General features: G+C 48.4%; 11 protein-coding genes and 1 non-coding gene across 12 annotated transcripts; 6 read left to right on the top strand and 6 right to left on the bottom strand.

Moving 5' to 3' along the window:
• Window positions 1–788: 788 nt before the first annotated feature.
• On the bottom strand, window positions 789–2044 carry L228DRAFT_248342 (mitochondrial 54S ribosomal protein YmL31). The gene is made up of 3 exons (XM_018332832.1): window positions 1910–2044; window positions 1452–1681; window positions 789–1271 (listed from the first exon to the last, which is right to left on the bottom strand). The coding sequence occupies exons 1-3, from the start codon at window positions 1957–1959 to the stop codon at window positions 1219–1221; spliced, it is 333 nt and encodes a 110-aa protein (XP_018187176.1). The 5' UTR covers window positions 1960–2044; the 3' UTR covers window positions 789–1218.
• Window positions 2045–2265: 221 nt separating this feature from the next.
• On the top strand, window positions 2266–2992 carry L228DRAFT_231158 (trafficking protein-like protein particle complex subunit 2; the record flags this gene model as incomplete). The annotated part of the gene is made up of 3 exons (XM_018330559.1): window positions 2266–2580; window positions 2683–2783; window positions 2853–2992. The coding sequence occupies exons 1-3, from the start codon at window positions 2396–2398 to the stop codon at window positions 2990–2992; spliced, it is 426 nt and encodes a 141-aa protein (XP_018187175.1). The 5' UTR covers window positions 2266–2395.
• A 133-nt stretch (window positions 2993–3125) lies between these two features.
• On the bottom strand, window positions 3126–4230 carry L228DRAFT_248340 (hypothetical protein). The gene has a single exon (XM_018332831.1). The coding sequence runs from the start codon at window positions 4098–4100 to the stop codon at window positions 3447–3449; it is 654 nt and encodes a 217-aa protein (XP_018187174.1). The 5' UTR covers window positions 4101–4230; the 3' UTR covers window positions 3126–3446.
• A 2154-nt stretch (window positions 4231–6384) lies between these two features.
• L228DRAFT_t92 lies at window positions 6385–6496 on the top strand. The gene has a single exon. It is a non-coding gene; the product is annotated as a tRNA-Pro (tRNA).
• Window positions 6497–7033: 537 nt separating this feature from the next.
• Window positions 7034–8906, bottom strand: L228DRAFT_156503 (D-isomer specific 2-hydroxyacid dehydrogenase). The gene is made up of 4 exons (XM_018329341.1): window positions 8544–8906; window positions 8372–8441; window positions 7945–8228; window positions 7034–7748 (listed from the first exon to the last, which is right to left on the bottom strand). The coding sequence occupies exons 1-4, from the start codon at window positions 8704–8706 to the stop codon at window positions 7183–7185; spliced, it is 1083 nt and encodes a 360-aa protein (XP_018187173.1). The 5' UTR covers window positions 8707–8906; the 3' UTR covers window positions 7034–7182.
• Window positions 8907–9597: 691 nt separating this feature from the next.
• Window positions 9598–11484, top strand: L228DRAFT_248338 (putative aspartate transaminase). The gene is made up of 3 exons (XM_018332830.1): window positions 9598–10951; window positions 11013–11118; window positions 11182–11484. The coding sequence occupies exons 1-3, from the start codon at window positions 9803–9805 to the stop codon at window positions 11241–11243; spliced, it is 1317 nt and encodes a 438-aa protein (XP_018187172.1). The 5' UTR covers window positions 9598–9802; the 3' UTR covers window positions 11244–11484.
• A 271-nt stretch (window positions 11485–11755) lies between these two features.
• Window positions 11756–13812, top strand: L228DRAFT_221614 (mitochondrial carrier). Its single transcript, XM_018330275.1, has 7 exons — window positions 11756–12290; window positions 12356–12383; window positions 12446–12458; window positions 12521–12894; window positions 12962–13203; window positions 13281–13432; window positions 13498–13812. Exons 1-7 carry the CDS (start codon window positions 12200–12202, stop codon window positions 13519–13521), a joined length of 924 nt encoding a protein of 307 aa, XP_018187171.1. The 5' UTR covers window positions 11756–12199; the 3' UTR covers window positions 13522–13812.
• Window positions 13813–13850: 38 nt separating this feature from the next.
• On the bottom strand, window positions 13851–16473 carry L228DRAFT_261769 (DUF1941-domain-containing protein; the record flags this gene model as incomplete). Its single annotated transcript, XM_018334364.1, has 3 exons — window positions 13851–15551; window positions 15671–15977; window positions 16079–16473. 3 exons carry the CDS (start codon window positions 16471–16473, stop codon window positions 13851–13853), a joined length of 2403 nt encoding a protein of 800 aa, XP_018187170.1.
• Window positions 16474–16836: 363 nt separating this feature from the next.
• On the top strand, window positions 16837–20006 carry L228DRAFT_256268 (hypothetical protein). Its single transcript, XM_018333916.1, has 7 exons — window positions 16837–17113; window positions 17171–17721; window positions 17778–17881; window positions 17933–18085; window positions 18141–18255; window positions 18313–18404; window positions 18456–20006. Exons 1-7 carry the CDS (start codon window positions 16920–16922, stop codon window positions 19923–19925), a joined length of 2679 nt encoding a protein of 892 aa, XP_018187169.1. The 5' UTR covers window positions 16837–16919; the 3' UTR covers window positions 19926–20006.
• Window positions 19927–21276, bottom strand: L228DRAFT_221608 (pyrroline-5-carboxylate reductase). Its single transcript, XM_018330274.1, has 2 exons — window positions 21130–21276; window positions 19927–21049 (listed from the first exon to the last, which is right to left on the bottom strand). The coding sequence occupies exons 1-2, from the start codon at window positions 21182–21184 to the stop codon at window positions 20145–20147; spliced, it is 960 nt and encodes a 319-aa protein (XP_018187168.1). The 5' UTR covers window positions 21185–21276; the 3' UTR covers window positions 19927–20144.
• A 142-nt stretch (window positions 21277–21418) lies between these two features.
• Window positions 21419–22628, top strand: L228DRAFT_283759 (hypothetical protein; the record flags this gene model as incomplete). Its single annotated transcript, XM_018336144.1, has 3 exons — window positions 21419–21865; window positions 21974–22150; window positions 22221–22628. The coding sequence occupies 3 exons, from the start codon at window positions 21419–21421 to the stop codon at window positions 22626–22628; spliced, it is 1032 nt and encodes a 343-aa protein (XP_018187167.1).
• Window positions 22629–22867: 239 nt separating this feature from the next.
• Window positions 22868–23804, bottom strand: L228DRAFT_261765 (ClpS-like protein). Its single transcript, XM_018334363.1, has 2 exons — window positions 23484–23804; window positions 22868–23412 (listed from the first exon to the last, which is right to left on the bottom strand). Exons 1-2 carry the CDS (start codon window positions 23718–23720, stop codon window positions 23089–23091), a joined length of 561 nt encoding a protein of 186 aa, XP_018187166.1. The 5' UTR covers window positions 23721–23804; the 3' UTR covers window positions 22868–23088.
• Between the last annotated feature and the right edge of the window lie 55 nt (window positions 23805–23859).

Here is a 23859-nt window from a genome sequence, read left to right as displayed (position 1 = left end):
GCGAGAAGCGCGCAATCGCGAACGATTGCTTAAAGAGCAACAGCGCCGCGAACAATTGAAACAGGAGCGGGAACGGAATAACAAAGAGCGAGAACGCAGACGTGGAAAACCCCGAACGGAAAGAGACCGGGACGATTATCGTGATGACGCTGATGGCGGCGGCCGCAGAAGAGTCAGTTACAAATATGAAAACGACGAGAGTGAGGAAGCCAGAGCAGCGCGCATCGAGGATGAGAGAGAGGCTGCCCGATGGGGCTGAGAGTATCTATACCCTAGCATACCCTTTGACCTTATCCTCAGTCTTTCTCTCTCTGTGTTGACTTCACTTTACTTCGTCCTTGCTTACATTTTACCCTTTTCGCCAAAAAAGCATCATTCCCACCCCTCTGTCTTCCGTCTCCTGTCTCCTTCCAGCTCGCCTCCTCCTCCTCCTCCCTTACTCTCTTCGTCGACTTCCATCTTCTCTCATCTATCGACTTCTGTTTCGTGACGGGCGGGCGGGAAGGATAGATATCCCACCGTCTCACTCAAAGGAGCTTACTTACAAGTGCTTTTGCATTTCAGCTCATCAGTTTTTCATCCTGGGCGGAAAAAAAGAAACAATAAACGGCTCCAGGGGTCTGTCGCATGAGCAAACTGGACTGGACTGGACTGTACATATACCATACCATTGCCATCAAATGTACTATAATATAGCATCAGACATATAATAGTGTCATTCACATAAATAGTTTGACAAAAGAATCTAAATGGTCAAGCCAAGGTCAAGCCAAAAAAATGTTTTGGTTCTCCAGTTCTTCAGTGTCTATTCTGATACCCTTTGAAAATAAAAACGCCAGTATATACTGCAAAATTGGACAGCTGAAAAAAAAAGTCGAAATGGTGATGGGGGTGAAAAAAAAAGGAAGCGTCCTTGAAAACGGGACTCGGGGTGACATCTTCGTGAACCGCCCGCAGGACTGCAGAGCTGCAGGCCCCCTCCCTAGCAAAAGATGCTACAGAAACTAATTTTACATATTGTGTAATCTGTCTTCGCTTTCGCTTTTAACCTTCGTCCCGGAGCGGGGGTTAACGGTAGAAAGCTAGGTATGGATATCGTACAAATTCCGGTTTTTTAAGGAGAATGTCTTCGGTAAGTTGATATGAGAGCGTAATTGAAGCGAATGAAAGGGAAGAAGATAAGGTGAATGTCGCGACCGGGACCGGGACCGGGACTGCTTAGAATCCAGGAGGGTTAAGTCTTTGGCTAAGACGGGTCCATTTGGGGAGTTCTGTTATGAGGTTGCGAATGTTAGTGTCGTTCCAAGAAGATGATTATATGAATTGACGTCTGTGAGATGAACAAAACCAAAAAGGAGATAAGATGAAATGAAATAAACAACGACCAAGATAAAAACAAAAGAGAAGTAATGAAGATGAGATGAAATAAAGAATAATAGGATAGAACGTACTGTGAATGCCCTTGCGGTACTTCTTCTCCTTGCGGTCGAAAATGGTGTACTTGTCCTTGGGCAGCATCTCGGGCTCGGCGGGCATTTCGTTCTTCCACCGCTCAATGGCCTTGGCGGTCTCGCCCTGCTTGGCGAGCGCGCGATCAATTGTTGCGACGACATTATCGACTGCCCGGAGACGTTCGCGCTGGCGTAATTTTTGCATTCGCGAGAGACGCCATGGGACTTTCCTATCATCGTAGACTGGTCAGCTTGTGTCGTGAGGTGATTGATGCTTGAGGTCGTCGAGAGATTTTGGAGTTCCCGTATTGAGAGATATGGAGATTTGCAAGAAACCCGGGAACTCGAAATATAAATTCTTGTTCGTCAGAGTAGCTTGTATTTCTGGAAGTGGAAAAACCGTGGGATACGGAAAGGACGAGGCCCGGACTCGAATTGATGTGATTCATTCTGCGTACCATAAGAGACCGCCCGAGAGCGGGTTCGTTGCGCGAAAAGGACCGAACATAGTGTCCCCTTTTGGTGTTCTTCCTGACGCAGCTGGGATTGCTGGAAAGGTGTTTGATGATGGTCGACAGGTGTCGCTCTGGGTGATGCAGTAAGGTCAGTTACTGTCGGAGTTTCGATGGTTGAAAGTAAATCCGTTCTTTGTCGGCAGTTTAACTAATGAGATATTAATGAGGGTTAAAGTGGGATACGCTAAGGATTTGAGAAAGCGGCAGACTTGCTGACCAATCAGGTGGCAGGCGGTGAGCGAGACCTGATCTCAGGGACGGTGCGTACCTAACCACCAAGCGGTAAGTTATCGTTGACAGCTAGAGCTACCAGCGCAGGAATTACGGAGGGCAGCACGCCACAGCAGCGGGTCAATTTACCTTACGTGAAGAATATCAGCCTCAAATCAAGAGTGGGAATTATCAAGATCTTAGTAGAAGAATATCGCCATGTCGTACTACTTTGCTATTGTCGGGACAAAAGACAATCCGCTTTTCGAGCACGAGTTTGGCACGTCGAAGCAAGGCGGCGATGGCGTGGCGCGGTTTCGCGAAGAAGCACGACATATGAACCAGTTCATCGTGCATAGCAGTCTGGATATTGTCGAGGAGGTGCAGTGGGGTAATGGACAGATGTGAGTCTCCGTGCTGTCTTCTGATTCTCTCTCCCCTTAAAGCACGATGAGATGTGAGGGTTTTTGTATGCTGATGCTAAGAGCTTCGTGTCGTTGAATCAGGTACCTCAAAGTCATTGACCGATTCTACAACAACTATGTGTCGTGTTTCCTGACCGGCGGCAACATCAAGTTTCTCTTACTCCATGCCCCGACAACACCGAGTGCGGGCTCTGCAACATCTCGCTCCTCTACTTCTATTGCAGCGAACCCTACGGCGCCGGCAACAGAAGAAGCAATACGCTCGTTCTTTGTCGATGTCTACGAAATCTGGGTCAAGACGTTGATGAACCCGTTCTATCACATTGATATGGAAGTCCGAAGTCCAGTGTTTAGAAGCAGAGTCGTTGCCGCAGGACGAAAGTATCTATAACGCCTTCCGTTTTCATCATCTTAAGACCTGCATGTACGGCATGGCGTAACGGCGTTTGGGTATGGGTTGGGATATTCTGATGATATCATGAACTGTCGCATGGAAAGACGGAAGATAGCGTGTCACTATAAGCATTCATGGGCAAACATATTTTTAATTGTGAGCATTAATTGGTCCGAAACAAAAGGTACTGGAATTAACGGTATTAGGTGTATATGAGCGACTGTCAACGAATATAAACAATATGCTAAACCATGGCCAAATCATATATATGCGGCCCCTGAACGCCAATATATGCGAGCATTGCTGCGTGGTGTCTGTGCAATCTAATAGGAGATGAGAAAATGAACCAAAGAAGAATCCAGAATCAAAGGTGCGCCAAGTCAATGCAATATAAATCCAATACAACCCTAGCCGGAATCTTCTCTTCTGCGTCGTCCACCACGAAGAAAAATCATAGTCGAGATTTTCCCGCCCGTCGGCCAAATTTCTTCAATCGCTCGCGCGAATCCATAGTCTCTATAGCGACTGCGTTCTTACCCGCCGTATGCAGCACAGTTTCCAGTTCCTTCTTCTCGTTTCCTTCCTCCATTACAGTCCACAAATCAACGCTCGGCTCCCTCCATGCATGGCGATGCCCCGAAAGTGTCCGACTTGTCCGTCGTCCTCTCTTCTGCGGCGGAATCCTCTCTCGCCCGCGCTCCGGCTCGATGACGGTTGGCGGAGTCGAAGGCGAATCGGCGTCATCGATGACGATCATGACGACTTCGCTCGTCTTTCCCTTTTTCGATGCATGATGTTTCGCCACCAGCCGAGGATGATGCCTTTCCACGTATCGCTCCCAGCGACTGAGCAAAGCCTGGCGTGCCTTGGCCGGAATAGTTAAAGTGGAGATGTCATGGCTCGAATGAGAAATGGATGCAATCCCAGCAGAGACGTCTTCGAATGGATCATCCGTTTCTGACTGCGGGGAGACGAAGAATGCAAAGGGGTCTTCATCGATATTGTCTAATGGAGGCGGAGACGGAAAGTCTGTCGTTTCAAAATTAGGACCGCTGGATATGAAGGGAGGCCAAGAGTGCCGGCTGTGATGCGTGAGGAATGGCATAAGCTTTATATTTAAAGTCAAATAGTCCCGCGTATGATTATTGTTTCGCTCGAGGAAGGTTTGTATAATGTTTAAAGAGTGGCGAAATAGACAAGTAAAGGTTCTCTGTTTTTTTTTTTTTTTTTTTTTTGCCCGTAAGATAAATTATTCTCCGGCTAAATGCCGGCCAGAAAAAAAAATCAACTTGGTCAAATGCTTGAAACGAATGGCGAGTCCGTTGTCCGTTGTCCTCGAGATAAACGTTTCAACAAAGAAGACAAAGGGGCCGAACTCGAGAAAGAGGTACCAAAGAGTATCAGGAGCTCCAGGTGAAAGAACCTCCGGGTCACTGTGGTCCTTTATATACAGCTGGGAATAAGACACAGGATCGCAGGCAGGCAAGAGTTCAAGCGGCACTTGTCATGACAAAGGCGCAGGCGGACACGGCGAAGATATACAAATATGAATCATTGTTAGTCCATATGTGAGACACTTTTATCCCCCGGTCTTTGTAATAGGCAGCACGCGTACATTATTAGGCCACCAATACAAAATGGCAAGCGGCGTCTTTCAGCAAGCCATATGATTTGCTCAGCTCTCTCCTTTTGATTTCACATCCAGGGCTGTGTTAATCATTTTTCTCGTCGTTCTTAGTCTTCAAATCAAGTTTTTTTTGATCTATCTGCCATTTGCCTTTTGATTGATTCTGATTTTTTGCTTACCTTTCCGAAACACAGCGGACAGGCGAAGACGCGCGCCGTGTCGTTATGTTTTAGTTTCTTTTCTCTTCTTGTTGCAAGCTTCTTTTTTTTTCTGTAAGCTGATGATATGAAGAGATGATGAGAAGTTGGTATTGTCGTTGATGGGCACCAGGGCACCAGGGCCACCCGTCTCATCTCTCTTCACCCCTGCTGATCCCTCCGAGGGTGTGGCCAAATGGTTGTTCATGTGTTGCCCTTCTGACCATTCGGATCTCGCGACTGACGGAGACGAAACTGCAGCGCCGATCAAAGCCTACTGTGGGAATCGCACATCCTGCATCTTGCATCCTGCATCGCATTTTGACTTTTGGTTTTTGGTTTTCTCGGGGGGAAGCAAAGACCCTGCAGGCGGGTTGCGGCATGACGGCGGCGTTCGCGGGAAAAAGGTGTGTTGGTGTCAGCCCTGCGACCCTGCGACCTGCGGCAAACGCGACAACGTGCATGACCTCAGCACTACTCGTCCTGTCGTCCATGTTTATCGCCTTCCTAGTACAGAATATTCGTTCGCATGTCTGTTCTATCGTGCATTTCTTCGCATCTCCATTTGCTCTGTTTTTGTCTTGTCTTTTATCTTCCATCTACAAAGTTAGAGTGTTTTCCTTATGCTATTTTTCCATTCAGCTGAGCTCTAACATGCATAATCTCTGCACCCTTGTCGTTTAGAAGCAGGTCCACGGCGGTCACTATTCCGTGTCTCAGCTGCGCCGCTTTGACGTCTTTGACATTTTTGATATCCTTGAACTCGAGGCTACAATTGCCTGTCGCGTCCCCTCCCATACTGCCCCTCTCTTGGTCCATAAATTATCTACTTTCGCCAGCCCTTTTTCTATTTTTTTTCACCTGTAGCCAGCCTTGCTTTTCATCCTCAGCCAGCCAACTCTTCTACCGTAGTCTGCCAACGCTTCTAAGCTGAACACTTTCAAGCTGAACGGAAATCTATCAATACACCATGAAACCCTGACACCCAGCCCCGAATCCCCAATATCTCTCGCCGCTTCTTATCTTCCTCTCTGTAGTATACCAGCTGAATGCTCGATCTCAATCTTCCAATCTCACCTGCAACTACTAGCTAACCTACCTACTGTATTTTCCCACTGGCATCCATCCAAGTCCCTCTGTAGTGTAGCTGATCATTTTTCTTATCTTTTCCTATTTCCTATTTTCTATTTTCTATTATATTTTATTTTTATTTTTATTTTTATTTTAGATATTCGCACTGTTCCACTGTAACTTGACATTACTGTTGATCTAACAAAACACTTTGCCTTGACTTTATGAAACTTATTTATTTACTTTTGCCCTAATATTCATATCTATACATATCGTACGTTTTCTTACACTTCCGTAAAGTCCCATTCCCGTATTTCTGGCACATATATTCCGTATGCGCTGATACAACTACGAGGGATACATGAGGCCGTGTCGCGCCGCTCGGTGGACCTCACAACCAGGGACACTCTAGCACCCAGTTAAGAGATATCTAGGATGAGAGGAAATGGGGAAAGGAATATGTACCACTTTGATGAGACGTTTTCAACACAAAAGGTCGATTGGTCTAGTGGTATGATTCTCGCTTAGGGAGTCGGAGCGCGAGTTCCTTCTCAAAAACCTAAGTCAATTTGCGAGAGGTCCCGGGTTCGATCCCCGGATCGACCCTTTTTTGTCTTTTTTTTTTTTTGCTTGATTTAAATCATGCGCTGAAGAAAAGGGTAGAGTGGATAAATTGCACGTGTCTTTAATATGAAATTTTTTGGAAAGAAAAAGGAAGGGGGGGGGGTTTCTCCTGGATGAATAGCTGTTTAGCCTTTAACTGGGATGAAAAGGAATCGTGCGGAACTGAATATGTAGATAAAATCATGATGAATATTCTAAGAGAGATAGAGACGGACAAAAAGGCATCAAGGAATCGAAAAGGTAGCTAGCAATGTAAAAGTGTATGTTTCATTACTGGCTTGAGATAGTCACCATGTTCGAATTGAGAATATGTATTTGGCATAAAGATTTTATAAGTATACATATATATGTGCATGCACTAAATTCTTAAATGTTCGTTTATAGACTGAATAAGTAATGTAATGTGTGCGGCAATGCCTTGAAAATAAATACCGTAAACCCGATCCGACATTTATACCAAGTAAATACTATGCGTGTCAAAAGGTAGTGTCAGGTACTTGAATCATTTCTAAATACCAGACCAGCTGGCTGTTCAATTCCAATACCACATAAGACCCAGAATTGAACCAAGACACATGAATCAAGATAGCAAAGATACAAGATTGATCCAAGAATCAAGATAATAACGAAGAACCAAGAACCAAGACGAAAAAGACACAAGGATCAAATTAATAACCCTTGTGTCTCTCCAACTGATTCAGCAGTTTCTCACCGCTAAAGTACTTGCCCAGATTGATCCGTAGCACATCAAAAATGCGATCAAACGCCTTATCCGAGAGGAAGCTCATATGCGGGGAGACGGTACAGTTGGGGGCATCCCAGAGGGGGCTATCGGCAGGGAGGGGTTCCGGGTCCGTCACGTCGAGGGCGGCGCCGCGGATATCTCCCGCGTGGAGGGCTTTGATGAGGGTGTCCTGGTCAATGACCTTGCCGCGGGCAATGTTTGTCACAAAGGTCTTGTTACGGGCAAGAATCCCGAATTCTTCGGGCCCAATGAGCTTCTCGGTCGAGCTGGTCAAGGGCACGGAGATGATCAGGTGGTCGAGATCCTGCGACAGAAATTTGTGCAGCGAGGCTTTGTCCTTGCCGCTGAACCAGGCTTCGGGGATGCTCCCATCGGGGTCGCCCGTGCCGGGGATCACGTAGCCGTGGTCGCGCCGCGATTCGGGCGTGTCCCGAGGGGACATGGTGTATGCGATGACGGAGGAGCCCATGGCCGCGGAGAGACGGGCGACTTTGAGGTGTGTTAGTTGTATATATTTAAGAATGTGAAATATAAAAATAATTCAATAAATAACAAATGAAGAGAAACGGAATGACAAGTCAAGGAGCAGGAAAGGGGGGGAAGGGGTTAGAGGAGAGGGCGGTTTAAACAGAAGAAGGGACTGAAGAGAAATGATTGAAGGGAAAGGAGGGGATGAAGAACTTACTTTGTCGTCCGACACTACCGTAGCCCAGAACGCCTACGCGTTTGCCCTGGTTGTCGTAGACGCCAGAGAGGCGGTCGCCGAAACTGTGCCATTCGTGCTTCTGCTGCCATGCATATGAAGTATTGTATTTTCGACAAAACGTCAAGTAGCTCATGATGACCCATTCAGCGATTGGCGGGCCGTGAATGCCAGACACAGTAGCCATGGTGATGTCAGAGTTGGCAACGATTGGGTGTTTGCTGACATGGTCAACGCCGGCGGAGTGTATCTGGACGAATTTTAAGCTGTTACTCATTAGTCGACGGTTGATTCTGATCGTTTTTATTTGATCGTTTTGGGAAGGGCATTATAATAAGTAAAAGGTAAAATGAAACGAATAAAGAGAAATTATGAAATAAAGTGAATACAAAGAGAAATATAGACATACTTTGGAACATATTCTTGCTTGGGTGGAAGTTCTTTGAACGTCAACAAGATAGTTGCAGATTCCCAAACATCTATAGAATAATACAAGATTGAGTTAGCATGACACCCATCAATTGCTTCAATTTAAAATAGTGACATCAAAGCAAATAATAATCTGTCCGATATTGACATACCTCTAGGTACACATTCTCCAGGAGCTATCCCGAGCCCTGGATCCGGGGATTGGACCCATGTGATTTTCAAGTCGGGGTACGCTTTGCGGATGATATCCACCAGCCGAGGATCTTCCGGAAAGAAGACGGCGATCACCAAATGCTCCTGCACTGGGGCTCTCATCTTTGACACGAGTGGCAAGGAAAGAAGTTCGGGCGTCACGGTACGGATAGAGAGGAGCAGCAGAACACGGCTGTCCTTTGAACTGATCTTAAATCAATGTCCTTTGCGGACTGCACAATAGTACCTGAACCATTATGCCCGTAGGGCGTGTCAATTGACTTGCCGGAATCTTCCCTTATCTTAGCATGGGCCTAAAATCGGCCATTGGCCAAAAGGGTAACCCCCCTCAAAGGGGCCATGCTTTCTCACGCGCGAGTAGATTTCGCGTGGGAGGGTTTATCAGGCATTAAGTGGAACTAGGCATTCGCGGCATGTCGTTGAGCGGCTTGACGGTCATGTTGAGTATCCTCCCGAGACAAGCTCTTGTCGCTTTATAAACGAGGCATCCTCCCATGTCACCATGCGCATGACAATATGGCGTCGATTCAATGAGGATGACGTGCGTGCATTTCCTTTGTTTTGCAGGTTGCGCTGTGCGAGCTCGTCAGCCGGCAATCTTCCGTTTCAGCATCTAGATGCAGAACGCAACAAGTATAACCAGAAAGGGCTGCTGTGCTTAGCAACATCTGCAACGTCACGGCCGGACCGGTGCCTCGATAAGAGGTGCTGACAGAAGCGCGGAACTTGGGCGCATAGCCATGCGAAGGCAGTCGACGAATTGACCAGTGATAGTGACAGGTGGAAATTGGTTTAGTGAGGGGAGCGGTGCTGGCGGGGAGGGACGGAGGAGATTGCGACAGTTTTTGGCGTTATCTCGGTCGTTGTCCGATCGCTCCGATCAAGGGCCGAAATTTTTGACAGAATTTTACCCCGGCTATAAACGGGTGGCATCGGCAAAACAGATTGACAAAAGTCATCTCCCACCAATTCAAGGCTACTCAATATCACTTTCAAGGGGTCAAATTATAGACGTGTTATTAATGAGAATCATTTAAGATCAAGTCAATTGCATTTACTTACCGTTCTTTCCACCCGCGCAACTTGGTTTACTTCAATTTCCTCGAACCCGAATATCACCGATCAAATTCCTAACTTCCCGAAACTCCCTCGAACATCATCTTTTCAAGATCCAGTGTGTCAACGATTGATTGACAACATGACGATCAATTCTGCTAGCGGCCCTGACAGCTATGCTGCTCCAGCTGCCTCGACCCTTGACGCCGCTTCGAACCCATCCCTCTTTTCGGAGCTGCCCAGATACCAGATTGATTCAGTCTTCGCCCTCATTGCTGATTACATTGCCGACACCCATCCTGAAAAGGTCAGCCTGGGACCTGGCGTGTACCGTGATGATCAAGGCGCTCCCTGGCCGTTGAATGTTGTCGAAAAGGTCGAAAAGCAGCTCTTCGAGAAGAACGATGCTGGTCGCCACGAGTACTTGACCATTGCTGGCGATGGAACCTTTCTCGAATTGGCTCGCGACCTTTGCTTTGGCTTTGGTGAGGGCACTCCTGAGGAGGAGAAGCTCAAGCTGAAGATCGCCTCGGTCCAGACCATCTCAGGAACTGGTGCAAACCACATGGGCGCCCTCTTCTTGTCCAAGTACCTGAAGCCTGCCCGCGTCTGGATCTCGGACCCTACATGGATGAACCACCACACCATCTGGGAGCTGCAAGGCGTCGAGCGCCGCACGTACCCTTACTATCACGCTGAAAAGCGCGCCTTTGACTTTGAGGGCATGATGGCCACGCTCGAGGAGCAGGCTGAGAAGAACGATGTCATTCTTCTGCACGCGTGCGCTCACAACCCTACCGGTCTCGACCCGACTAAGGAGCAATGGAAGGCCATTGCCGATCTCTGCGAACGCAAGGGTCTTTTCCCCTTCTTCGACTCCGCCTACCAGGGATTTGCTTCGGGTAATCTGACCGAGGACTCGTGGTCTGTGCAATACTTCCTCCGCAACAAGCCTAACATGGAAATGTGCTTGGCTCAGTCCTTCTCCAAGAACTTTGGTCTATACGGCCAGCGTGTGGGAGCTTTCCATCTTGTCTCAAACGAGCCGTCGTCCGAGCTTCGCGAATCGATCAAGGTGAACCTGTGCCACCTCATCCGTGGCGAGTACTCGATGGCTCCTCGAGGTGGCAGCACCATTGTCAAGACCGTCCTCCTCGATGAGCAGTTGAAGAAGGAGTGGCAGAATGATCTGACGATCATGAGTGACCGTATCAAGGTGATGCGAAAGGCACTTTATGATGAGCTGCAGCGATTGGGTACTCCTGGAACTTGGGAGCACCTTGTTACTCAGGTATGTTTCCTGTTTACCTTTCCGCTTTCCTTTGACGATGGCATTGGACTAATAACATTAGATTGGCATGTTCTCCTACACTGGTCTGACCGCTGCCCAGTGCCATGCACTTCGGGGGAAGCACCACGTGTACATGCTCGACTCTGGCAGAGCATCTATCACCGGACGTAAGTAATCTAGTACTTCCCTCATCACTATCAGCAGACAAAAGATGCTAACATACCTTGCAGTGACCTCCGAGAACGTCGTTTACGTTGCTCGTGCTTTTGACGATGTCGTCCGCAACAACTAATGACAGATTAATGTTGGCACTTCCATATCGATGAAATTTCTTTTGACCACGTTTCATAAGCCCTTTATTTCCTTTTTTATACCTGATTTTCCTTTTGGCATCTTGACGGGCGTTTAGCATTATGTTTTTATGTTTGGGCGGTTAGCATCTGTAAAATTTTGTTTCAAAGCTCCAACAGGCATGATAGATGGAGATGATATCAATGAATAGATGAGAATCAAGCAACAATAGTAAATACCCTCAAAATGAGACAATTATACGTGTACGTGATTCTATAGCACTGCCAAGACATTGTGTGAGCGAGCACGGACCACTGGTTGTTGTTGTTTGTGTTCCTGGAGAATGACTCAGCAATGACAAAGCAACCTCGGCACTCGGAAACGGCGGATCGGCTACGTCATTACAGGACTAACTTGAAGCCGAAAATCCGGAGAAGGAGGCAGATCCAATGCCTATCATCATCCAATGAAACTCTATTAATCTGTTTACTGAACAATCTGGCACCGGAGAAAGGATATAATTCGGACGTTCACTGGTATTGACATAGGAAGCGTCCCCTGCTCGGGATATAATCCGTAGCGTAAAGAAAGAGCGGCCTGTGAGCTAGACGTCACTGCCCGTTCCTTTGACGACAGGGAAACGCAAGATTACCCACGCTGGGGGTCACGAAACCCCTAACTCTATCCGGCCGTCGGTTTACACTGACGGCAGACCTCCTCCCCAGCTTGGTTTTATAAATACTGTCTGACCAACATCCTGTTCTTATCTGTAGTTTTATGTGCCATTTGATCTGACCCGGCCTTCTCCTTTGCTCCCCTCTTCATTCGCGACCTCTCCCCTCTTTCAGATACCCCATTGCTCTACTGCCCTGGTTCCCACACAATTGCTGTAGAAAACAAAGTCAAAGACATCACACGACATCTTGAAAGACCAAGTCATCAATAAAGTCCTCCACCATGTCGAGCTTCAAGCTCCCTCAGCCCAAGAGCAAAATTGAGCCGTACTCTCCCACATATTTCGGTGCCTGCGCGCTGGGAGGCGTTATTGGTACGTTAGCAGATTTCAATGGCTCCCTCAGCTATGGAAATATTTGGCTAACCCTACAATTCTAGCTTGTGGACCAACTCACACTGGTGGTACGTTTAATTCTGGTTCTTCAATGCATACAAGAATGTCAATTGACTCGAACTCTGAACAGTTACTCCCTTGGATCTGGTTAGTCTCCTACTCTGGCCTTATTCCATTCCACCGACCGCATGAAACTAATTTGGTAACAGGTGAAATGCCGACGCCAAGTCGATCCGAAAATCTATTCATCCAACATTAGCGCGTGGAAGACGATATACAAGGGTTCCGGCCTGCGAGGTGTCTTCTTCGGATGGTCTCCGACCTTTATCGGTTACAGCTTCCAGGGAGGCGGTAAATATGGATTTTACGAAGTTTTCAAGTATCTCTACGGAGACAAGCTGTTCCCGAACATGAACAAAACTCTTGTGTATCTGGGGGCCAGTGCCTCGGCCGAGTTTTTGGCAGACCTTGCCCTTTGTCCATTTGAAGCTATCAAGGTCCGCATGCAGACTACGCTTCCGCCTTTTGCGCACACGATGAGAGAGGGATGGTCCAAGATTGTTGCCAAGGAAGGCTATGCTGGGTAGGTGTCATAAAGATTTTCCTGGAAATACGATGCGTTATGAAATGAAAAGCTAATGCGGTGGCAGACTTTACAAGGGCCTTTATCCTCTCTGGGCACGACAGGTCCCCTATACCATGGTGAAATTTGCAACCTTTGAGACGACCGTTTCGTACATTTACCAATTCCTCGGCAAGCCCAAGGAGAGCTACAATTCGCTTCAGCAGACGGGAGTGTCGTTCTTGGGTGGTTATATTGCCGGTGTTGGCTGTGCTGTCGTAAGCCATCCGGCTGATGTCATGGTCAGCAAGTTGAACGCCGAAAGGCAGGGTATGTGTCACAATTCGGGCCGTGATCCGCTTAAACAGAATGACCAAATTGGAACCACTTGACTAACGCTATCGTAGCTGGTGAGAGTGCCGTCAAGGCCATCTCGAGAATCTACGGAAACATTGGTTTCACTGGCCTGTGGAACGGTCTCCCCGTGCGAATCGTCATGATTGGTACTCTGACCGCATTCCAATGGTTGATCTATGACAGTTTCAAGGTTGCTCTGGGAGTATGTCTTTGCCTGATCCGGCATTTTGTTTTTCTCATTCATTCGATGCTAACATTCTTCTGTAGCTTCCCACGACTGGTGGTCACTAGAAACATCTTCTATCCGTACGATAATAACGACTGGTAATTTTCGGGATACACGGCGAACGGGTAATTAGTTTGACTCTTTTGGAGCGCACAAGTCAATATTACTAAAGCTCTGTATTATGTTTGTCGATGATATTCTTAACATCTCTTTTCTTGATTTTCTCATTAAGCGCCAGAACACCTGTCATAGACGGTGTGCTATTCTTCTTTCCGTTTTCAGTAAACTTTTATATCCTTTTGACCATCATAATATGATGAACATAGAGAAAGCAATAAAGCCATTATCTTCCATTCTCCAAGTCCACAAATTGAAACAGACTCACAACCACTCTCTAAGCATTCAATTCGCTTTCACTCCCTATTCCCAATCCCTCCAACCCCTCCAAAACCTCCGCCAACCCATCCCTATCATCGTCTGTCACAAGTCCTATCCTTTGCAAGACCCCACCATCATTTCCTTTTCTGTTACCGCCCAGCCGAGACGTCGAACTCACATCCAGCAATTCCTTTGCACAGCTCTGGATCTTACGCACAGCACCCATACACTTTTGACGCACATTGGCCGGCGACCGAAGCAGCAGTTCCACAAGAAGCTGCCACAACGCAATACGCACTTCAATTGGGACTGCCTCGCTCCTGGTTCCCTCCCCTTCCTCTCCCCCACCGACAGCCTGCAAATCAGCCAGTCCAGCTCCTCTGTGTAAAAGCGGCATCCACGTCTCGGACAAAGGCATGGCGCCTGTACCGGGCCGTGACTCGGTGATTTGTAAAAGGACACGGATGATTTCCGTAGCGAGGAGATGATCTATCGTGTTCTGATCGCCCGTGATCTCGTTGGGTTTGTCTCCGGTCCCACCTCCGACGGTTTGGCTGCCGCTGCCGCTGCCGCCGCCAAGTAGATCCAACAAATCAGACGCGAGTATTTTCCAGCCATTCTCGGTCATGAACGTGTCGATTCCAGATGAACGGGGCGCTTTTCTATCATCTTCGTCATCATCGTCATCATCGTCGTCATGATTGCGGGTACGAGCACCAGCACCAGTATCAGTGACGCCAGCCGAGGAGGAGGACCCAGCCCCCGCATCGACGATGCCCTGTAGCGCGTACAGAATGGACAACCGCGCCGTCGTGGGCGCAGAGGGATACATGCCCACCAGCACGTCCGTGATGCCGACAGCCTCGTTGCGCAGCGCCGTGTTGTCGTCGTCTTCGCGCAGCCAGAGCCCAAGCGGACCAAGTGCGCTGAGAAGTAGACTGTCGTGCGTAATTGGCGCAGAGGCGGTGTCCCACGGGAGACTGAGCGGGGCGGAGGGTTCGGAAGAAGTAGTGTTGTTGTCGGTCGTTCCGGATGGGGCGGAAGCACCTGAAGTAAATTGTGAGGAAGCAGCAGCAGCAGGAGGCCGTGGTCGTGCGTCTGGATGTAGTCCTGCAGCTCCGCCAACGGCCGCGTCCCATCGGTCCCGGAGGTACTCGATTGTGAGGGATATGGTTTCTGCAATGTCACGGCGGAGTTTGAGCAGGAGGTCTGGTGCGAGAAGGAGAGGCATGGTTGGCAGGGATGAGCGAGAGGCAGGGTCAGGGTCGGTGTCGATGTCGGCATCAGCTTCATCGTCAAGGTGGTCGAATGCGGAAATGAGCTGGCTTATAAATGTGAATACAATCTGATATGCGAAGCCTAGTCGTGTCGCGGTCTCGGGATATGTAGGCGATGCGAGATTCTCCATCAGCGAGGGAATAGTCGCGCGGATGTCGATGAGGAGAAGGTTAATAAATAGAGAGGAAAAGGGTTTGGTTTCGCTGGGGAGAGACGCAGCGGATTCCTTTTGCTTGCCGCGTTGCTTTTCGCTTTGAGTGGGGAAGCCGGGAAGGGACTGCTGATCGCGGAAAAGAGTACTGGCAAATTGACGATCGTTGATGAGCGTCCCGCATAGAAAGGTAATGGATTTGCGGGCGCTGGCTGTAGGTCGCTTGAAGAGGGCTTGTTGAATCAGGTTTACGAGGGACGGTATCCATTTGGGAGATGGAGAGAGGATCTTGATGGTGTAATGGTGTTAGTTAGGTTTTATGTGACGGATGGGTGCAGATGGCTGGGGAGGATGAAAAGAAGGGGGAACGGGACAAGGGCACGGAAGGATGAGGGGGCATTACATACATCTTCTGGTAATCGCATAAAGAGATCTGCGAGGGTTTCGAGTAATAAGTCTGCAGGAGCGTCACGAAACGAGAGCACGAGACTTGATATTATAGCTTCGAATCTCTGCTTCTCGGTCTCGCTGGCATCATCGGATGTGATGCCGTTCACGAGAGCATACTGGATTACGTCCAATGCCAGGCGGTCCTGTGGAGTAATCTCTAGTAGAGGTGAGAGATCATCTACATGGAAAAGCGTGCTGGCTCCAGCAGTGGTGCTGGAGAACGCAAGCAGTACTTGAAGGATCTGTGTTGTTGTCTCGGGCGAACTACGGTTTATTAGCATATAGATTATTAAAAATTATATGGTGATCATGGGGTGAATTAATCGGCTTGGGAGGAGAATTATAGGAAGTACAACAGTACTGACCTTCTTGTGAGTGCTGCCACTAGTCTTCTTGTCCGTCCAAGCATCTTTTTCTTTTCTTTGGCTTCGGGAGGTAGTAGGAGCATAAAAGAATGTATGATGCTGACTCCCAACGAGACCATATTGCTTGCTTCGTCCCGGCTCTTTCCCATGCTCTTGTCTGATCGAAGCAGACGATCGAGAAATTTGGGAGAAATCGAGTCCCAGCATCTTGAAATCAGAGTCGGATCATCCTGGAAATGCTCCCGTCTTCCTAGGATAGGTTTCAGCATTGCTAGCCCGACGAATTGTGAGGTATCGTCAGGTGATTGCAGAAGGTTGAGGGACCATTCCACCACATTGGTCGTTTCTTGAGAAGCTTCCCCTCCTGGATTTGTTTCCTCATTTCCTGTTTCCATGATGATATTTTGACAAAACTTTTTGAGAATGAAAACTTTTGAGACTTTGAGCTGGTCTTTTCGATATCAGCTGCCGAAATAAAAACACAATATAAACAAAATTTTTAAAAAATACAAGCTAAATGAAACTGCAATACGGGTTGCTTCAAGAATGAAACAAAAACAAAAACCTGGGTATCAATTAAATTTGTGCAATATATCTTTCACCAAAGAAGAAAAAAAATTGAGTGATTGTAAACAGAGGATGGGATAGCTTCCGTCATTTTGAAGAACGGCGTTTTGGGACGGAAATGTCAAGCGCTCGGCATGTTCCGAAGATGTTCGCATTCAAGGGTCCTCAAGGAAACCCTAAACTTGGGATTGATAACAGATAGCATGAAGTCATATACTTGAGTCGCATGTTTATTCTTCTTGGAAGCTTGCGATGCTGATGAGATAAATCCGAAATGTCAAGCTCCTCTGCGGGCTTTCCGCCGCCAGACTCGACCGAAGCCTCGTCCAGTCGCGACATCCCAATCATTGCGAATGTGGATAATGCGGTCGATATTGAGGATGATGACGATAATGATCCTATTGCCAGTCATGCTCGTGATGAAACCCTCCTCTCATTAGACCCACTCAATGATGAAGCAAATAGCGGGTTAGTCTCGAATAAGCATAGAGGGTCCCTGTGATAGTTCTCTAATATTGGCTTCAGAATATCTTTCAAGCGCAGACAAAAGTCACCCTCGAGCTTTTCCTTTTCCAAATTTCTGCCGTCGCCTCTTTCGAATAGTAGTCGCCAGACATCACCGTTGCCTCGACAGGCAAACGGTCAAAGTCGAGGTCATCGGCGAAACAGATCACTGGCAGAAAGAACTTCCCTGGACGACGAGCCGCTCCAAGACCGACCACTTGATTCTAAAGACGGCGATCCTTTGGACTGGTATGTCGAAGGTCCAGGACGGCGTGTAGGCTACGACAATCTTACGGCCATTGATTGGATCTTTGAATACACCAAGGAGCGACAGAGATTACGGGTTCTCTCTTCGAGCACTCAGGGTATCGTGGGCTCAGCATTGCAGCTGCTGGATGCCAGCCAAGTGTGGCTGGTTTTGATCGCCACGGGAATAGCGGCTGGCGTACTCGCTGCGGCTATTGATATCGTGAGTGATTGGCTAGGCGATATTAAGAATGGATATTGCAAAACTGGCCCAGGAGGTGGCAGGTTCTATTTGAATAAGGCGTTTTGTTGTTGGGGACATGACGGTACGAAGAACCTGACTCAGCGGGAAATTAATTTTGTGTTTGCTAATAAGGCTCAGAATGGTCGCAATGCCAGGAATGGACTCCATGGAGTGATGCACTTCACGTTGGAAATAGAGCAGGTGGTTATATTGTGGAATATATATTCTTCATTTTGTTTTCGGTATGCTTATCACTCTTGTCTTCGCAGATTCCGCTACTAACATCCATACAGGTATTTTTTGCGGCATGTGCAAGCGTCTTGGTTGGAACTTATTCTATATATGCGAAGCAGAGTGGTATACCAGAGATAAAGACAGTTTTGGGAGGGTTTGTCATTAAACGCTTTTTGGGAACCTGGACTCTTATTACGAAATCCCTTGGCCTGGTAAGTTTTGAAGCCTGCCAACCTAGAATTTGTAGTATTAATTCTTCTTCAATAGTGCCTTTCAGTTGCTTCTGGTCTATGGTTGGGCAAAGAGGGTCCCCTGGTACATGTTGCGTGTTGCTGTGCGAATGTCTTTATGAAATTTTTTGATAATATATCCAAAAATGAAGGTAATTTTCTCTCGGATGACGGTCGTTCGCAGCCACGTGGGCTAATATAACATAAAGCTCGAAAACGTGAGGTTTTCTCTGCAGCAGCAGCGGCCGGTATATCTGTCGCTTTTGGCTCTCCTATTGGCGGCGTTTTATTTAGTTTGGAAGTAAGTGTGCAAGCAAGTTTCAGCTCAAGGACATGTGCTAATACTTTACAGCAACTATCGTATTATTTTCCAGACAAGACAATGTGGCAGAGTTTCGTATGCGCCATGGTTGCAGCCGTGACATTGCAAGCTCTCAATCCTTTCCGCTCCGGCAAATTGGTTTTGTACCAAGTCACCTATTCAAGTGGTTGGCATGCATTTGAGCTTGTTCCGTTTGTCTTGCTCGGAATATTGGGTGGCCTGTACGGCGGTGCGTTCATCAAATTGAACATGAAGGTTGCAAACTGGCGAAAGACCTCTCGATTTGTAGACCACCCACTTCTCGAGGTCACACTGTTCGCTTTAATCACCGCCTTGGTCAACTTTCCCATTATGTATATGAGGGCACAAGTCTCGGAGCTTGTTTTCGCCCTATTCGCAGAATGCTCCGCACTTACTGATGATCAACTTGGGCTTTGCAAAACTGGGGCGGCCAATGCCGGCGTTATCGCTCTGCTTCTTGTGGCATCCGTCCTAGGCTTCCTCTTTGCAGCGGTAACCTTTGGGTTGCAGATACCTTCAGGTGTGCTTCTTCCTTCCATGGCGATTGGTGCGCTTTATGGCCGAGCGATTGGTCTAGTGATGGAGATTGTGCAGAGCAGCTTCCCGAAAGCTTTCATCTTCTCTACCTGTGAGCAGGACATAGCCTGCGTCACACCGGGTACTTACGCTATCATCGGCGCTGCCTCTGCTGTAGCAGGGCTTACACGGATGACTGTGTCCATTGTGGTCATCATGTTTGAACTCACGGGTGCTTTAACATACGTCCTCCCAATCATGATTGCCGTCATGATTAGCAAATGGATAGGAGATGCATTTGGAAAGCGCGGAATCTACGAAAGCTGGATTCATCTCAGCGAATATCCTTTCCTGGATAATAGCGACGACTATCCGATTCCAGATGTTGCCGTGTCGCATGTTATGACGCGGATAGAAGACCTGGTCGTCATTTCAGCGAGTGGCCACACTATCGAATCACTGAATCAGCTCTTAACTAATAACCCACATCGAGGTTTTCCTGTCATCAGCGATACACGCGATTCGCTCCTGCTGGGATACATATCTCGTACCGAGCTTGCGTTTGCACTGAACTCAGCTGTGAGCTCTCCGCGGAATTTGCCTCCCACAGCTGAAACATTCTTCTCTTCGCAGTCCATGGCTGATCCTACCACGACTCTGGACCTGCGACCTTGGATGGATCATACGCCAATCACGCTTGACTCGAAGAGCAGCTTGCAGCTTGCCGTCAATCTTTTCCAGCGGTTGGGTCTACGTTATGTACTTTTCTGCAATAGAGGCACCTTGCAAGGCCTTCTTACGAAGAAGGATGTCTGGTATATTCTTAACGGCGCAGAAGAAGATAGACATGGTGCTTCTGCGGGGATTCCCAGAGAGAATGAAGGATCCACAGGCGAAGAAAGAGGTTTACTTGGCGCAGATGAGGCCAGCGACGGGACAGAAAGCGTAGTAAATATACGATAAAGGGTTTCTCAAATTTTCTTCTTTTCTTTTCAACACCATGATCACTCCCATGGTGTGTATCTGTAATGTTATTGTACATCTAGATTGCGTTTGGAATTTCAGCTTTCTAACATTATTCATGAGAATAGAACTGAAACATCGCTGAAGAACTTTTTTAAATGATCAAGGGAGATGTTGAATGAGAGATACCGGGAAAATGCACTAAATGGATGAATCCACTCAATGTCTGGTTCCATTGACATTGCGGACTCCTTGACCCAGCTGGCTCGCCACGACTGTAGCCTCTCGCACGGCTCTGGAGACGGAGCCACGGACGCCACGTTCCTCGAGAACGGTAAGACCGCCAATGGTGCAACCGCCGGGTGAGCAGATCTTGTCCTTGGCAACGGCGGGGTGTTCGCCATTAAGAACCAAACCAGAAGCGCCGCGCATGACCTGAGCAGCCATCAACTGCGCTTCAGCGCGGGGCAGACCCATGGCGACACCGCCATCGGCCATGGCCTCGAGAATAACGGTCATGAATGCCGGTCCCGAGCCTGCCAGCGCGGTACTAGCATCCAGGCCCGAGGGCGGCAGGAAGACCACCTTTCCAACGCTATTGAAAATCCAGGCTACCAATGCTGCGGACTCGTCAGACAAGGGCGGGGTAGAGGTTTCAATGACTGTCATGGATTCTTGAATAAAGGCAGCATAATTGGGCATGACGCGAACAGCACGGCAACGACCCTCAGCAATTGGGTCGCCTGTTGATGCAGAGCCGTATAATGTCTCCTCGATCTGTTGAACGGTCACTCCGGCGAGCATGCTCAAGAGCAGTTTACCCTTGAGAGCCTCCCGCATGCCTTCGACGCCCAGAATGTCGCGGACCATGTAGGGCTTGCATCCTAGCAGGACAATATCCGCTTGCTCCACCGCCTTGACGTTGTCGTTGCGCATAATATCCAGAGAAGCAGAGTGCTTGGACAGATCGTTCTCAATGCGCTTCGCTGACTTCTCAGACCGGACGCAGGCAATGAAGCGGGTCGGGAGGCGCTTCGGAACGTCTTCCGAGGATGCGGAAGCCTGAGATTCAAGCTCAGCTAACTTAGCCATGACTCCGGAGAGAACTGCAATGCCCATGGTACCTGTACGTAGTGTCAATGGCATGTTATAAATGCAAAATAAACTGTCAGTGCTGGGGTGGAAACTAAAGTAAGCTACCTACCACAGCCAAGGGCAGTTAGGGTAAGGCCAGAGCCTTGTTGCGCTTGGGCGGGCATTGTAAAGAATAGAGGAAAGTGTTTGACTGGAATTAAATGTCGGGGAGCTGGAAAAGTGAATCCTGAAGAGTGCAGAAGAGGTAATAAATACGTGTGCCTGTTGTCGTCGCGGCGATAAGGCCCTGGTGGGGTTGACAAAATGCTGGAACCCTTCGGAGGGGTGTTCCGCTCCCACTCCACTCACCGCCTTCGGAGCAAAGTTCATCCACCTCCGACAGTCAAGGTTAACCCGAAATGGCTGCTGCAGGATCCAGCTACTTTGTGAAGTGGTTTACTAACTACCGGCCTTCATTGCTCAAGCCTAACTTCTGCCTTGATCCTATTGAACTTCCTGCGGCGGCTGCGTCCCCGTCTAAAAAGAGGCCTGGCAAACTTGGCTACATTCTAGCCTACAAAACCCGTCCTGATACTCAGAACGGATGGCCCCCTTATCCGCCCGAGTGGATTCTTACCTTCCCCGAACGAAAGCATACCGGCCTTAAGGAGAGCTCGAAGGACCCTTTTCTGCCTGTTTTTCTGTACGATATGGCGGATCCTTTTGAAGTCCGCATGCGCTTCACCTCGCAGCTGCAGCATCTCAACGCGTCCGTCACTTCGTCGCAAAAGGCTGCCCACTATGCTCTCAAGTACCGCGACATGGACGAGGATTTGCATTCCTGCATCTTGGAACAGCTTGAGCGGGTGAGTTTTGATTCCGATGAAAGGCCCCCTCTCTCTTGACAACAGCGCTCAAGATAAAGCTGAAGGGAGCGTTTTGAGGGTAAACGTTAAGCTAACTTGTTGAATTAGAATAGCATGAATAACCGCGCCAATATCATGTTCTTCATCGAGCATCTCTGCGATATGGCTCAAAAGGAAAATCATGGAGAGTTTATCCGTATGATGCAGCGGGATATCCTCCGTGTTGTGGATGCCGTCGCGCCAGAGGACGGATCTGGTGCAGCGAATATCAAAGTTGTCCGCCGCGTATGTTATTCTCATCGCATATATTCCGGAAGAAAGGGTCGGTAATGTGCAACTAACATGGCCATATTAGGTTTTGAGTGGACTTCGACAGAAAGGCGTGCTCACCGAGGAAGGCCTCGCCGAGATTGAAGCCTGCCTGAAGGAACGTGATACTCTCCCCACCCACTCTGCTTTTGGGTCTCCTCAGTCGAATGCCAAGGCCGCAGCTACTACTCCTCACGGAACAAAAGTGATGGATATCCCGAAACCCGAAAAGCGCCAGATTGAGCAGCGTATCGAGGAAGATCGCGAGCGGCACAAGCGTCTTAGAGAGAATATCTGGGCCGTTATCCCCGAGAATGATGCTGAGTTCTACAAACTCTGCGATGACCTTAGCGATATCGGTGAGGATGACTATATCATGGCTGGCGAAGAAGCAGCCGACCGATCAACCGCTGTTGCGGAGTATATGCGCAGCATGCAAGGAACCTCTAACTGATCTGCGGTCAAACGTGGACCGTACGCGGACAGTTTTATGTTCCTTTCTCATACTGGCGTTGTGATGATCCTTGGCGTTTGGCATATGTGGAAAAGTTGCTTTGCTGGTGTTCCATAAGATCGAATCTTCTCATGGTTGTTCTGCCGTTGAGTCTTTTTCAATGATTCCCATATTGTACCATAGTATTTCACGGTTCAGTGGTCAAACGTTTTCAGATTGATGAAATAAATAAAGGATTTCCTCTATTAGATTTTGACCATTGCAAAGCAAAATCTATCTGTACAAGATTTCCCATAAAAACAAAAGTATATATGCCCGAAAAAATGGTACAGCTTCAACGGAAAAAAAGACAATTTATTTGTCCGCTGGTCCGCGCTTGAGTCCCTAAAAGTACAGCCTTTTCCTGCCTCGTATTGGCAGATTATTTGTAGAATTGCAAAACAAGTCATCTTCCACCACCTTACTCCATGACAACGACGGCACCCAGACCCTTGAGCGTCTCGACAATCTTCTCACCGTCCTCCTTGGGGACGCCCTCCTTCATGACCTTTGGTGCGCTCTCAACGAACTTCTTGCTGTCAACCAAGCTGAGGCCGAGCATGCTCTTGATCTCCTTGATAATCTTAGGCTTGGAACCGGCTTCAATGGACTGAAGCTTCAACGTGAAAAGGGTCTTCTCCTGAGCGGCAGGAGCAGCCTCCTCTTCTTCGACAGGCGCAGCAGGGGCGGCAGGCGCAGCAGCAGCGAATCCGCCAACGGGAAGGTCGGGGATGTTAAGTTTTGTCTATTAAGGAGGAAACATGTTAGAAATTCGGCTCTCCAATATTCGATGTTGATGAGGGTTCAATGTCGTACCTTGAGCGTCGAAACAAGGTCTGCAGTCTCCAAGAGGGTCAATTGGCTAATCTGGTCGACAATGCCGGCAATCTTAGGGTCCACGGGGGCAGCAGATTCGGTCGACTGCCATCTCCGCGCAGCAGCGGGTCGCTGGGTCTGGACGAGGAAAGTCGAGGCTGCCGGACGGAGAGGAGCGGCAGAGAAACGAGCGGCGCGAGCGCAGCATCGCGCTGCCAGACTGCAAGAGACGGACATTTTTCCAGAGGACTGCTGTTAGGATGGAGGACGGATGGAATTGGCTGGCAAGAAGAGCGGCAGAGAGCGAAAGAGAGATTGGGGAATCGAATTGATCATTCAGATGAGCTCGCGAGTCTCGAAAATCGAACATTGATGG

This window comes from Xylona heveae, assembly GCF_001619985.1.
Source record: "Xylona heveae TC161 unplaced genomic scaffold L228scaffold_7, whole genome shotgun sequence".
Lineage (NCBI taxonomy): Eukaryota > Fungi > Ascomycota > Xylonomycetes > Xylonales > Xylonaceae > Xylona > Xylona heveae.
The sequence above is the reverse complement of the archived record's forward strand: the minus strand, read 5'-3'. Positions and strand labels throughout refer to the sequence as shown.